General features: G+C 41.1%; 1 protein-coding gene across 2 annotated transcripts in view; it reads right to left on the bottom strand.

Annotated features, from left to right (window-relative positions):
- The window catches only part of nav2a (neuron navigator 2a), a 132,923-nt gene that overhangs the window by 27,972 nt on the left and 91,134 nt on the right, over nucleotides 1-13,817 (bottom strand). For both annotated transcript variants that reach the window (XM_059347371.1, XM_059347378.1), the window contains exons 13-18: nucleotides 11,689-11,818; nucleotides 7,654-7,972; nucleotides 6,453-7,161; nucleotides 4,474-4,693; nucleotides 2,410-2,684; nucleotides 296-361 (exon numbers count right to left, since the gene is read on the bottom strand). In XM_059347371.1, the coding sequence (XP_059203354.1) occupies nucleotides 296-361; nucleotides 2,410-2,684; nucleotides 4,474-4,693; nucleotides 6,453-7,161; nucleotides 7,654-7,972; nucleotides 11,689-11,818 (1,719 nt within the window). The remainder of the gene's footprint in view (nucleotides 1-295; nucleotides 362-2,409; nucleotides 2,685-4,473; nucleotides 4,694-6,452; nucleotides 7,162-7,653; nucleotides 7,973-11,688; nucleotides 11,819-13,817) is intronic.

The raw sequence follows: 13,817 nt of genomic DNA, 5'->3' as shown, positions 1-13,817 counted from the left end.
CAAGATGGCAGTAAGTGAACACGGATCACTAAACAAAGTCTGTGAAGCTGCCAACATCCACACACACATCCTCACATTTACAGTCTCATAAATTCCCATTCATACAGGAGCTAGAGGTCCTAAAAATAACCACAAACTACCACACAGAGCCACACAGCTCCACACAAACACAACAGACTAACACATAGCGTCTCTCTGTGGTGCTCTCTGTGTGGCAGCAGGTGGTGGTTTTTTTTAGTAGGAACCTCCACAGCCGCCTCAGCAGAAGCCTAACACTGCACACAGGTGCATTTACCTGTCCTGCTTCCGAGGTAGCGTGTTTCGGCTGAATATAGGGCTAGCAGAGGGGGAGGAGAGGGGACTGATGGAAGACAGGAAGGAAAACGCACAACAGACACAGAAAGAGAAAGTTTTAGAGGATAAAGTAAACGCTTCAGAACAGAGGTCAACTGTGAGATTCTTCACCGATGAAGCTAATGAGAGTGAGGAGGGTGATGTCATAGCCTCCAGATGCTATTAGGTTTCCTCTGAGACATTCCTGTCACGTTACACAGCCGACCTGCCAGGATGGAATCCGCTACAATGACCACAATTACTGTGTAGCTGACTGAGGACCCCATGGGATTTTGTTTCTGCGCTCGAGTGCGCGACACAACGGCAAACAAGAAGTGACACCTCGCCACGGCTGATGCTTCATGCATCATCTCGAATTTTGGATGCATTGAAAAGGAAATCCATGTAGAGTATCATTGTCAAAAAGTCAAATTATTGTCAGAAAATGTATAATTAAAAGTAGTCATTATGCAGAATTATAGCTTTCAAAGCATTATATCAAATATATTCTTTATCCGGATTATAATAACAGGGAGGTCATCAGCTCGATTTGGCTTGATTTTCTGGTTTATTCTTGTTTGTCACCAGGATTACAGAAAAACTACTGTCCTGATTTTCATCAAACTTGGTGGCAAAGTGAAGCATGATCCAAGGATGAACCCTTCAAAAAATGTTCAGAATCAAAGCATGAACAAATTATTGTTCACTTTTGTTAAAATATTAGTGAGGTAGGGCATTTGTGCTGCATTCATGTGGTGTTGAGATAATCAGAGAAATTAGTTCTCAACTTTCAAAGCAATATACATAGAACATATATACTATATTCAGATTTTAATTAACTCCACCAGGGAGGTCATCAGCTGGATTTAGCTGGATTTTCAGGTTTGTTTGTCTGTTTTTCAGCAGGATTACAGAAAAACTACTGGCCTGATTTTCATCAAACTTGGTGTCAAAGTGAAGCATAGTTCAAGGATGAACCCTTGAATTTTATCAGAATCAAAGCATGGATTCACTTTTGCTAAAATATTAGCGAGATAGGGCATTTGTGCTGCATTCATGTGGTGTTTTATATTTTTATAGGTAGAACATATATTCTACATTCAAAATTATAATTACCCCCACCAGGGAGGTCATCAATCAGATTCAGCTTGATTTACTGGTTTGTTTCTTTGTTTTTTCATCAGCTGGATTACAGAAAAACTACCAGCCTGATCTCCATCAAACTTGGTGGAAAAGTGAAGCATAGTTTAAGGATGAACCCTTCAAAATGTTATCATAATCACATGAGTGTGGATGCACAAATCACTTTTCACTTTGGTTAACATTGGGCATTTGTGCTTCATTCATGTGGTGTCAAGATAATCAGAAAACGTAGTTTTCAACTGGAAAATTTGACATGAACTCCACATTTTGGAAACCAGCTCTCAGTGTGCTGTTTTAAATGCTCCTAGCAATAAAACACAACACATCTTCTTTGTAGAATTCATGTTGTTTCCACATTATGACTTAAAGCTCATGATCATACCAAAGTCATAATAACAGCTTCCCAGCTCAGGAAGTGGGACCACCTGAGGAGCACATGAATACAGTTCAATGGCCTCGGTGGAGGTCTGCCCTCTAGTTACAGATGCATTAACCTGTTAACAGCATATGAAGGTAATTTAACTACTTTTATAAACTGTAGAATTATTCTATTTTAGAAACATATCTTATGTTTTATATATAAAACTTGAACTTCCAAAGCAATAAGATAATAATTACCTCTGAGAGAAGAAAGACAGCATTCATTTTTTATGTAATATGAAAAGTTGAACTCATAAGCATTAAACTGCACCCTTGTCCAGATCATCATACTTAAGGTTTTACTGCTGCAGTCCTACTTGGTCTGGCTAGTTTATAGTGGCTTATGTGGCTTACAGATTGACCTTGAAACTACCTCATATCCCACACTGATGAAGACAAGATGCTATACTGCAGAACAGATGACATGTTTCAGTTTTTTGGAAACGGAAAAAAGGTTTGAGAGGAGAAAAAAAAAACACCCAGAGACTCCCCACTCCTCCTTTGTGTCCTCACCTCTCCGACATGCCGGTCTTGACGCTGCCGGTGCGTCCCAGAGCGGACAGGGTGTCCTCCCTGTGGGCCCCGTGTCCGGCGCTGCCCAGGCTCATGTCGATGGACTCGCTGCTGGTGTGCATGCTGCTGACGGAGGGGAAGCCCATGCTGCCCGTCCCGCCATGCCCACCCAGTGTGCTCTCCCTGCTCTGGGCGGAGGAGCTGCTGAAGGTGGTGCCCCACGTCAGGCTGTTGGAGGGGCCGGTGGAGGAGTAGACTGAGCCGGGACTGGAGGCCTGTGGAGAGGTCGTTATAGATTTGAAAATCAGTTGCAGTCTGTGTAATCTTGTGGAAACAGGTGAATCAGGCAAAAATTATTCTAAATTCTCTGCCTTTTTCTGATGCATTTTCCACTTTTATTTGCTTTAACTGACTATTTAAACTTTTGACCCTGTATTTAGTGCTTAAAAACAATACCCCGTGAGTCACGTTATGATTGAGACAGTCAGATTAAGACTCATGAATCATGAGAGCAGGTGACGGTGCATTCATGACTGAGCACGCTCACATTTCGCTGCTCTGCTGCAATACGTAGCCTACAGTTAGTCCAACACATACCTACACTGCCTGTCTGTGCCTCCACTGAACAAACTCATTTTAGTCAGGTAAGAACTGAATCATCCTCCTGTCCACGTCAAAGCCTCGTCACTAGCTCACAAACACCTTCAACACACAGGATACATCCTGTCTGAGCTCAAAGGTACATACTCTAATCTTTAACCCAAACCTAACCTTCTGGTTTAACACTTTGACACACACCTTACAGTTAAAGTGTGAAAATGACAGTTGCTCTTATGATAAATGATGTTAAACAACGGCCGTCGTGTCTCTGTAAAGCAACATAATTATTGATTACTTAGGTGTTTTTGGCCTGGTTTGTTTGTCTGTTTGTCAGCATTGTTACACAGAAACATCTGGCCTGATGTTCATGAAACTTTGCAGAAGAGTGGAGCGTGTGTCAAGGAAGAACCCACTAAAATTTGGAGTGGATCCCAATTATGAGGCGGATATACTAATTATTTTTCAAGTTCGTAAACACTGCAAGGCAATTGCATTTGTGCTGCATTCATACACTCTCTGAATAATGGAAAAATTAGTTCCTGACACGTCGTAGTCGGACCCTTGAAGATCTGTTTTGGTCTCCACCAATTCCTTTAGGTAAATATCTGTTTCTTTGGCTGTTTAAAGTGTCACTATGTTCACCATCTCGTCTGTAACTGTGTCTGTTTGCTGTTTGTTTCTGAGCAGGTAGCGTACAGTTGGTGTTTAGAGCTTTTTGGTTGAAAACAGCTGCCTGCTGCGGCCGCAAACAACACTGTGATTAGTGAGAGGGAACGAAAACAATACAGTTGTGGGTTGGACAGACAAACAATCAGCTCAAACTCAAATTCAAGCTCCACCACGCCGAGCAGAGCTGCAGATTCAGGAGATAATTCTCTGTAAAAACCTCTTTCACAATCGGATATAGATTGTAGCTGCTTTAAATAATACTCAAGTTGTTAAAAGTTCTTCCTTGGGTGGACATGAATGTAACAATGAGACAATCCCTCAATAGTTGAGACATTACCGTCTAGACAAAAGTGGTGGTCTGACCAACAGGCCCACCATTATTAGCCTGGCTAAAAATAACTGAAATGCAACTCCAAAATAAACTCAAAAAGTAAAAAAAAAAGAAGAAAAAAAATGTTCTCCCCCTTTTGATGCTAAGTAATGGATGGTGGGCAGCTGTGTTCTGCTAAAAATAGAGCGTAACTAATGAATAAGTAGCTGCTCCCGTGACTCAGACCTAAAGATGAACCACTTCAGGCACTTTAAAGGATTACTAAGTATTACTAAAAGCCAAAGAATAAACAAAAACACCACTTTACTCTCCATATTGTGTATGTTAAAGCTTTATCATTACATGTTGTCACTCACTAGAGGTTACATTGGAGAATTACAGCCTGTAGGAGCTTGTGGATGATTTGTTTATCTACGCTCTCATAATAAAGCTGTCTGCATTATTTGTTTAGATGTTGTTCTCACCTGCTCGCTGCCCAGCGTGCCCATCCCTAGTCCCTGCACTCTGCCTCCAAACAGCGGGCTGCTGGTGTCGCTCTCTACGCCTCCCAGACCTCCGTCGGGGGATTCCAGCACCGTGCCCACGTGGTTCATGGTGGCGTGGGGGTTGGAGATAACAGTGGAGTTCTTCATGTTTTCAGCCGTGGTGACCGGAGCCTGTTTACTGGGCTTCCCACCAAACAACCTGTGGTAGACCAGAGAGGAGGAGGAAGGGTGAGAACTGGGGCTGAAGTACTCCAACTGTCCTTTTTATTCTAGTTAATTTTAAAAAATCACAAAACACATTATTAAAAGAAGCAGTATGCCAGGAGAAGAGGCAGAGTGTTGGGATGATTTCAGTGGAGAGAACAATCTATCTACAACTAACAATAATTTGCATAATCTAATAATTATTTTCTATAATTAATATAACTATATAATGTCACAAAATAGTGTAAAATGTCTCTCCCAGTTCCCCAAAGTCCAAGATAATGTATTTAATGTCTTGTTTTATCATATAATTTATATATTTTTTCATTTTACTTATTTATTTCATTAAAATGTATTTTATTTTTAATTTATATTTTATTTTTAATAAAAATAATTTAATTTATATATATATATATATATATATATATATATATATATATATATATATATATATATATGTATATATATATATATATATATATATATATAATCTGTACTTTTCATGGTATTTAAATATATTTTTTCATCAGTCCAAAACCCAGAGATGTTTAGTTTAATATGATATAAACAGAGAGAAGGAGTAAATCTTCATAATTGAGAGGCGGAAAATAGCATTTTCTACCAATTTTACATGAAAAATTAGCAATTTATTTTTCATTGCAGTTGTATTTCCTAATGCATTTTGTACATGATAATATCTTTAAAGGCTTAATTATTCTATTTTGCTTTTCAATAACAAAGTTTGCAGGTTTTGAAATTGCCTGAAGCTATTTTTTTCCCTATAAATGTAAATTTGAAACGGATGCCGTTGCAAGAAGAAAAGGTCACAGGGTTAGAAAAATCATTAGGATTCGTCCTCCAGGGAGTTGTGAATATTAACAGCAAATTATTAACAACAAATTTCATGTAAATATTCATGGCTGTTCTGGATCAAAGGAGCAGAGAAGCAGGCGGTGCCACCCTTCAGGTCATGTTGCTTTACAGGACACAAAAACAGCAGAATTATTTTTTACTTTGCAGCCAGGAAAGGTAGAGTCAGTGCTCAGTCAAGGCCAACACACACACACACACACACACACACACACACACACACACACACACACAAAGACACACAGAGAACTCTCTCCTGGTTTTCTGCTAATCCTGGGTTAGAGTTAAATGGCAGGCTGTGATGACTGGAGCCGCGGTGGGCGATAATGGCAGCACAGAGCCTCTTTGAAGAGTTATCACTCCCTCACATTAATGAGGCCAGAGCGCTGAGGTAAGACTCCCATTACAGCACCACACCCTCCCCCTACACCCCCCTCAACCCCCCCTGCACCGCCAAGGCTGAGGCTTGGCAGCTGATCAGCTCCGCTCAAAGCCTGCTTTCACAATGGCCTGATTTAACCTCACTGAGCCCGAATATGTGTGTGTGTGTGTGTGTGTGTGTGTGTGTGTGTGAGGGAAACAAGCCCACACGTGTGATCCTTACTCACCACTGTTTATCATTTACTGTGACTGCATGATTACTGTGTCTTCAAATGGTCTTGTATGTGTGTGTGTATGTGTGTGTGTGTGTGTGTGTGTGTGCTGTCCTGCATGTGGGTTTATTTCAAGCCCATACAAGAAGTCCTCCCTCTAGTATGTCTCATCAGGGAGTCGTCATTATGTCTGCAGGACCACTAACAATACAAATGATGTTCTGTGAGTGTGTATGTGTGTGTGTGTGTGTGTGTGTGTGTGTGTGTGTGTGTGTGTGTGCGCACGCTCACCTGCGCAGTGTAGGTGAGGAGACCTGCTGTCTTCCTGTCAGAGGGACAGTGGCTGCTCCTCCACTCTGTATCCCGCTCCTCAGGTTGTCTATCTCAGAGACGCCCTTCTCCCGGTCCGTCTGATTGGCTCCTGAGCCGTTAGTCTTGGTCATACTGAGCGAGTTCTTCCCGTGAGTGGTGACCGACAGCACAGCGGCCTCGATGCTGCTGGTGGAGGAGCGGTTCCCGTTGCGTGCGGCCGCCCCCGAGCGGCTGGGCCGGGGCAGGCTGCGGTACTGCAGTGTGGATCGGGCGCTCATAGGGAGGAAGCCGTCGTCGTGGTGACCCAGCACCGAGCTGCCGTCCTGCCCGCCAGCCTTCAGCCCTCCTACCAGGGAGCGTGCCCCAGATTTGGGCATCTTTCCCAGCGTGGCTGAGCCACTCGTGATGGTGGCACCACTGGCAGTAACCATGGTGACCATCCCGTGGCCCTGCTTCTTGAAGCCAAAGGTGCTGGTGGGCGTGCGGGAGGTGAGCGTGTGTGTCTGAGAGTGGGGGTCTGAAACAGTGTGTGTCAAGGCGTTTGTGGTCGTTGTGCGTCCGGTTGGGATCGACTGTTTCTTTGCCTCATCGCCGCTGCTGCGTCCTGTGTCTGAGGGTGAGCGGTGAAGGCCGTTAGGGCGAGGAGAGAGACGACCCTTCTCTGACACTTTGACGTCATCCGTCTTAGCTGCAGGACACACAGAACGAAAGATCAGTGCTACGGTCTCATGATTTCACACACACACACACACACACACACAGATGAAAAAGTAGCATTTACATTTATACATACATTTATACATTTTTTTTTTCATTTTATTGTACATTTTTTTAAAATCTGAAATATTTTTTTAATTTTTTAATTTAATCTGAATTTTTTTTTCATTTCATTTTTTAAAATTATACTTAATTAATACTTTATTATATAATATTTAATATTTATTCATCTTTCTTAATTTAATTTATTTTTTTTCTATAATTTTTCATTTTCTTTCTTTCTTTATCTTAATTTAATCAGTTTTTTTTTCATTTTATTTATTGATTTGAGTAAAATGTATATTATTTATTTTAGTTTTAATTTTTTTTTAAATAATTGAATTTATATATACATTTTTCATTCAATCTGTATTTTTTTTCAATTTATTTATTTATTATTTTTGGTGGTGTATGTCTGCGTTACCTGAACTGTGGGTCTTGAGGCCTCCGGAGCTCGTGGAGCCTGTGCTACTGGTGCTTTTAGTCCGGGGGGACGTCACCCCGACCTGAGTGCTCATGCCTCTCCTCCAGGAGCCCGTGTGGGACACTGAGGGGGTCTTCCTGCCCGAGCCGCCCTTATCGGACTCGTCAGAGATGTCGGAGGGGTTCCGGCGGCTCCACTTTGAGCCCGTCTCCATCCTGACCCCGCTGTCCGACCCACCGTCTGGCCTCTTCACCTCGTCTCCTGACCAGGCCTGGTGCACCGCTGTGGAGGCCGAGTGCTTCTCTGCATCCGTCACAGGCTGGGAACACACACACACACACACACACACACACACACACACACACACACACACACACACACACACACACACACACACACTGATTTATTACTGCTGAAGAAAGCGTCTTTTATGAGACGTTGCCAAGTGCCTCTAAAAAGCACTCCACTTTATGACCACAGCCCTCATGCTGTGTAATCCTACCAGCGTCCACACCACCATCACCTGAGCAGTCAGTCAGAAAGCTGTTTGACCTCAGGGCCTGAGCTCATTTGAAATGTGAGAGAAGCAATTCTGCTGCTCTTTTTTTGCGTGAGAGAGACTTCAACTTTAAGTCAAGTCCGCAAAAACAAGTCTGAAGTCACATGACAAGTCTTTACAAGCAAATTGCAAGTAAAGAAAGTCCACTAAAATGAAACGACATGTGCATACTTTCCTCTCAAAGCTGTGTCATTAGTGAGTTTAAGGTAGTTAAGACCAGATCTTTTCAGGGAAACAGACTAATAACAGAGCTCACCTGGTGCTGTCTTATTTATTAGTAGATCTGGGACTTTACAAGGTTACAATTTGAACATTTTGCTTTAAAGTTTGGAGCCAAGGGAGTAAAATCTGGCCCTCACAGCAGAGAAGTCCACTTGATTCTGTGTCTCCTCTAAAGACTCTTGTTTACAATAAAATGTGTGGAAAAAAAGCTGCTTTTTTACTGATCACCCTGAGCTCAAAAACACAATTTTTTTTCAAAACCTACTGAAGGGAAAGTTGCTGCAGAATTTGAATTTTCTTTCAACTCTTTTAATGAGTTGTTATCGTAAATAAAGGTACAACTTGGCAAGTTCTCTGCTGCAGCCTTTATTTTTCTCACAGTAAATTACAGCTGTTTCAGGGATGATGGCTGCTTTTAAGTTGATTCTGCTGTTGGCAAGGCAACTCTACAAAAAATGCAGCAGGCTGCTCTGCTCGCAGAATTTAAAACAGACTTAATCAACCTGCAGTGTGTCAGGCTGCCGTGCTGAGAGAAAGGCTCCTTTGTGGCCTCCTTTGTTTTCTCTTCAGCACCTCGACCTCTGCGGCCGTAACGGACACACGTCACATGATGGCGGCTCCACATCAGCGCCGCAATAACACGAGGGCGACGTACATGTGAGTCAGCTGACAATATTATCGTCTCGCCGATCACTTTGCTTCAGCTCTTAATCAGTGTTTAATGATGTGAGGCTAGAGTCAACATCAGCTTCAGCTCTGTGAGTCCACAGCTGTAGTCTCACATTCCTCTCTGGAGGCTGAGGAATGCTGGAACAGACCGGCTTTACTGAAACCAGGCCAAGTGGAAGGACACGGTCGCATCAGTTTACTACTTTATATACCTTGTTTACATTTCACAATGCTGTAAGAAATCAGGCTATTTAAAATGTGTAGATTTTTTCAATTAAATCAGTTAACAGACCTAAAATCATGCTGTATTCAAATGGAACAACGACAAAAACAGGATGGTTGTTGCATTGTGTTGAATTTTATTTTTAAACGGTAAAGAGCTTTATGGGTTGTTCATTCTTAATTTGACCCTCAGGTGTCGCTGATCACTCCAACAAGATCAATTATAACTAGGGCCGGGACTTTAACGCGTTAATTAAGATTAATTAATTACACAAAAATTAACATGTTAAAAAAATTGACGCATTTTAATCGCACTTATTTTTGCACCGCGGAACGTTTCTCACTGGATGAGTTTCAGGCGGACCGATTATACTGGAGCACCAACTAGCGTTCATGAGTTCAGACAACAACAAACCACAGTGAACATGAAGGAAGAAGCTGATGAGAGCGCTTTGGTTGGCCCCGTGGATGATGGGACATTTTGTTACAAAAAAACAACGGATGGAAGTGTCGATAAGAGCATGGTTGTGTTGCTATGCAACAAGGAATTTGCATATCACCGCAGCACATCGAGCCTCAAGTATCACCTCAATGCAAAACATATAGCAGCTAGCGGCTAGTGTGGTAGCTCGCGTGGATTGAGTTTTACTTAAAAAAACAAAGTATTATAGTTTACAGAAGGTCTACCTACCTATAGACTATCTGAATTACTGAAATGTACTATATTTCTAAATATGCTATTGCAACACTTAATAGCAAAAATTGCACTGGTCTGTTGGACTTGAACAAAAATAAACAATATTTTTGTTGCTTAAGCTTATGTATTCAGTCATTATTGAATGGTATACCAAAAATCCATGTGAAAAAAATTACTTCTCACTGTTCTCAGGTCAAATATTTATATGCGATTAAAATGCGATTAATTTCGATTAATTACAAAGTAACGTTACGACATAACAACGAAGCAGCGTGTTTTCCTGCCTGCAGCTTCCCTCTAAAGTTCTGGATTTAAACTCCACGCCAGTTTTTGTTTGATGATGATAGGCCAAGTAAAACCGGAGATAAGGTCAAATATATTTTGTAAAACCATATAGAAATAGATGTTCTCCTCATTTTATCTCGTATATGTTATATTTGCAAACAACATTTAGAATTATTCTTGCAGCATGCTTGTGTTTGAAACAACACTTTCAAAATCAGATTTCATGTTGTTTTTCTTGTAATGGTTTTTGGGTCCTTACTGGGTTTTTTTGTTGAAACAGTAAGTCAATAACAGGTCATTTAGGTGAGGTTGTGCAGAAAAATCTTTTATGACGGTATGGCATGGTAAACATTTTTTTAAGTTGTATATACAGGCAGAATGAAAAGGATTCAAAAACTGACAAAATGACCCAAAGGGTTAATATATATAAATCTATGGGCTTGAAATCAATCAGAAAAGTTCCCAAAAAAGTTGTCAGTATCACATAATATCTTGTTTCCTGAACACTATAAACAGGGACTGCCATACCGTGGTGAGGTTTTGTCTTGTCCTGGGTTTTTGTTTTTGTCTTTTGTTTGAGTCCTGGTCTGACAGAGCCACATTTAAAGACATTAAAATATGCCAAAATTAAGTCACTGATGTTTTGAAAGCAACATGTTTAAGTGATTATTTGTTCTTAGTTGTTCATGTGGGCGTCTAATAACTTTGACAGTTAACATTTAACACTTGACTTTAACATTCAACTTGTCACAATAAATCACAAAATAATGCTAAAACAACACAGCATCGTCATATTTGGCGTCTTCTAAATCCAGAATCTCTGAAACCTGCAGCTGCCACGACTGTTTGTAGACAGAATAGAGGAGTCTTAACAACTGGAGCAAAAAGTTTGATGGATCTTCATCAAGTTGGAAACACAGAACACAGTACCGCACATGCTTTTTGAATCCTTTCCAGTCTTTAAAGGAAAAATGATGCAAAATGCATCATTGGCGCCGTGACATGCGTCATCCGGCAATGTTTTACTGGCAAATGAGTGTGGAGCTCCAGGCGCTGGCAGCAGGGAGGCAATCCAGACACCTGACGATGTTTCACTTTAATAGAATCTATTTAAACGTTTCGTAAGAGCTAAAACGGAAACAATGAGCAAGCATATTCCCTATTTGGTGTTTAGATTAATGAATTCTTGAGTGTTTTTGTTCATAACAAGGGACCGGAGATAGAAAGATGAGATTTATTTTACTCCAAACTTGAAGGATCCATATAATTAACCAACATGATATCAGATCCATGATGGATCTGGCTGTCCCAAGTTGTGGCACAATTATTAAAAAGCTTTGATATTAAGTCAGTGTGAGTGTGTGAGTGTGTGAAGTCTCACCTGTGCGTTGAGGCCCTTGCGCTGAGCGGCGGGCGTGTTGGCGTAGGAGGAGATGGAGGAGCTGGTGTTGATGTCATCTGTGTCGATATTGTCGCTGATGCCGCTGCTCACAGAGCTGCTGTCATCCCAGCTGCACACAGAGAGAGAAAGAGAGAGAGAGAGAGAGAGAGAGAGAGAGAGAGAGGGAGAACAAGTTCATTTAAAGAGTCTTGAAACAAAAACTCTTTCTTCAGAGTGGAGAGGATGAGGGGATGAGGGGGTGCACTTGGCAGTCAGCGCCTCTTTGGGAACATGTTTGGTTCTTCTATGAAGAGAGACATTAATTTCACTCAGCAGACGGTCAGCAGACACACAGCAGTCAGGTGTGATGTTTTTATAGCACACACACAAACAACACTGCTCGGCATCAGTCAGCTGAACTCTGAAGAGACAAAGAGGCTTTTTGGAGTTGATCCATCTTTCCTTTTTCTTCCGTTTCTTATTTCTTGTTGCACAGATGTGAGCAGATCTACACTTACAATGCACAGACTCTAGGTGTGTGAGCATGTTGGATGCATGAAAAATATTCTATTTTTCATTTTACAAAGTCAACAGGTATGAAGTTCTGTGTATGGTTTTACTTCTGAATTTCTTCTGAATGGATGTGTTTCTATGAGAAGAAAAGAAGCGAAACACTTTTATTAACAGTCTGAAACGGAAATAAAATTGCAAATTAAAATAAAAGAAGATCCGGAGACCGCCTGGGGATTCTCTTCTTCCTTTATTCTCCATTTGAACTGACTGCAGCTTGGGTACAAACACGCACACACATACAGACACACAAACAGGCTGAATGGGGCTGTCTATCACATGAACAAAGGCTTGTCGGAGGGATGACATCACAGGGTGAGTCTGTGTGTGTGTGTGTGTGTGTGTGTGAGTGTGTGTGTGTGTCTGCGGGTCTTAGAAATGTTCAAACAAACCCATCTGAACAGAGCAAACACGGCAGGAGTTAATGCAGGATATTTGTAAATATGTGTGTGCATGCATGAGTGTACGTGTGTGTTTGCGTGTGTGTGTGTGTGTGTGTGTGTGTGCATCCGCTGGGAGTCTGAGGGGGACAGGAAGCTTGGCCAGTTGGCAAACATCACTCTGAAAGGACCAGAGGGAGGCTGATGGTCATGGCCAGCGCAGGGTTGGTTGCACCAGCGGACACACACACACACACACTCACACTGAGCTGGTGTTGTCAAGCTAACTGTATTTTCACAGTCGTCAGTGATCCGTTCACTGACGACTAATGATACATAAAAACAAGTCAAGGAAGTTTTTGTATGACAGCAGTGAAACAATAATCTCTAATCACACATCGATTCCTTTCCTGTCACATCAACCAGTTAAAGATTGCTTTCATTGCTGATTCAGCTGTTGATTTATTTTACCAGAAGAGCCCAAGATTACAACTTTAAATCTTCGAAGACAACTGTGCAACAAACTGTCCAACGCAAAGAGATATTTGATGATAAAATGATAAATCCTCACATTTAAGCAGATAGAACCAGTGAATGTTTGACACTTTTTGCTTGATAAATTACTTTATTTTTGTCAATTAAGATTCACTAATCAATAAATTCTCAACCCCCTATAAGTGTGTCTGCATATTGTTTGTAATAGTGTAATTGTAATTTTGATGCTTTCTTTGTTCGATTCTGATACAAAAGAATATTATTTTCCAAGACCTCAGAGTAGTTTAAGCAATATAAACATAATTTTCTGCACAATCTACTTTACAAACATCTGAAAAACTTCTAGAAAGACAAACAGGGATTTGTTCTAAATAAAAAACATTTGAAAATTTGCAAAGTTACCTAAAACTGACTCTCAGAGTGAGTCAAAGCATCTAAGCTTTCACAACAACTTTAATGATACAGAAACATTTCTGTACATTAAAACAAAAGTGCAGGATTTCAGTACCCAGCACTTATCACCTCTCATTCATCATTCAACTGTCAAGTTAGATTTTCAGACGAGCAAGACAGCAAGTCAATGCATTTCTGTCCTGCCGCCAACTTGGAAGTCCTGAATGTTTCCCACCAGCACATGAACACAACATCATAATTATAGCTTTTAAAAAAGCTGAACAAAAACAA

The sequence above is a fragment of the Centropristis striata genome, chromosome 2 (assembly GCF_030273125.1).
Source record: "Centropristis striata isolate RG_2023a ecotype Rhode Island chromosome 2, C.striata_1.0, whole genome shotgun sequence".
NCBI lineage: Eukaryota > Metazoa > Chordata > Actinopteri > Perciformes > Serranidae > Centropristis > Centropristis striata.
This window is presented reverse-complemented; position numbering and strand designations above follow the sequence as displayed.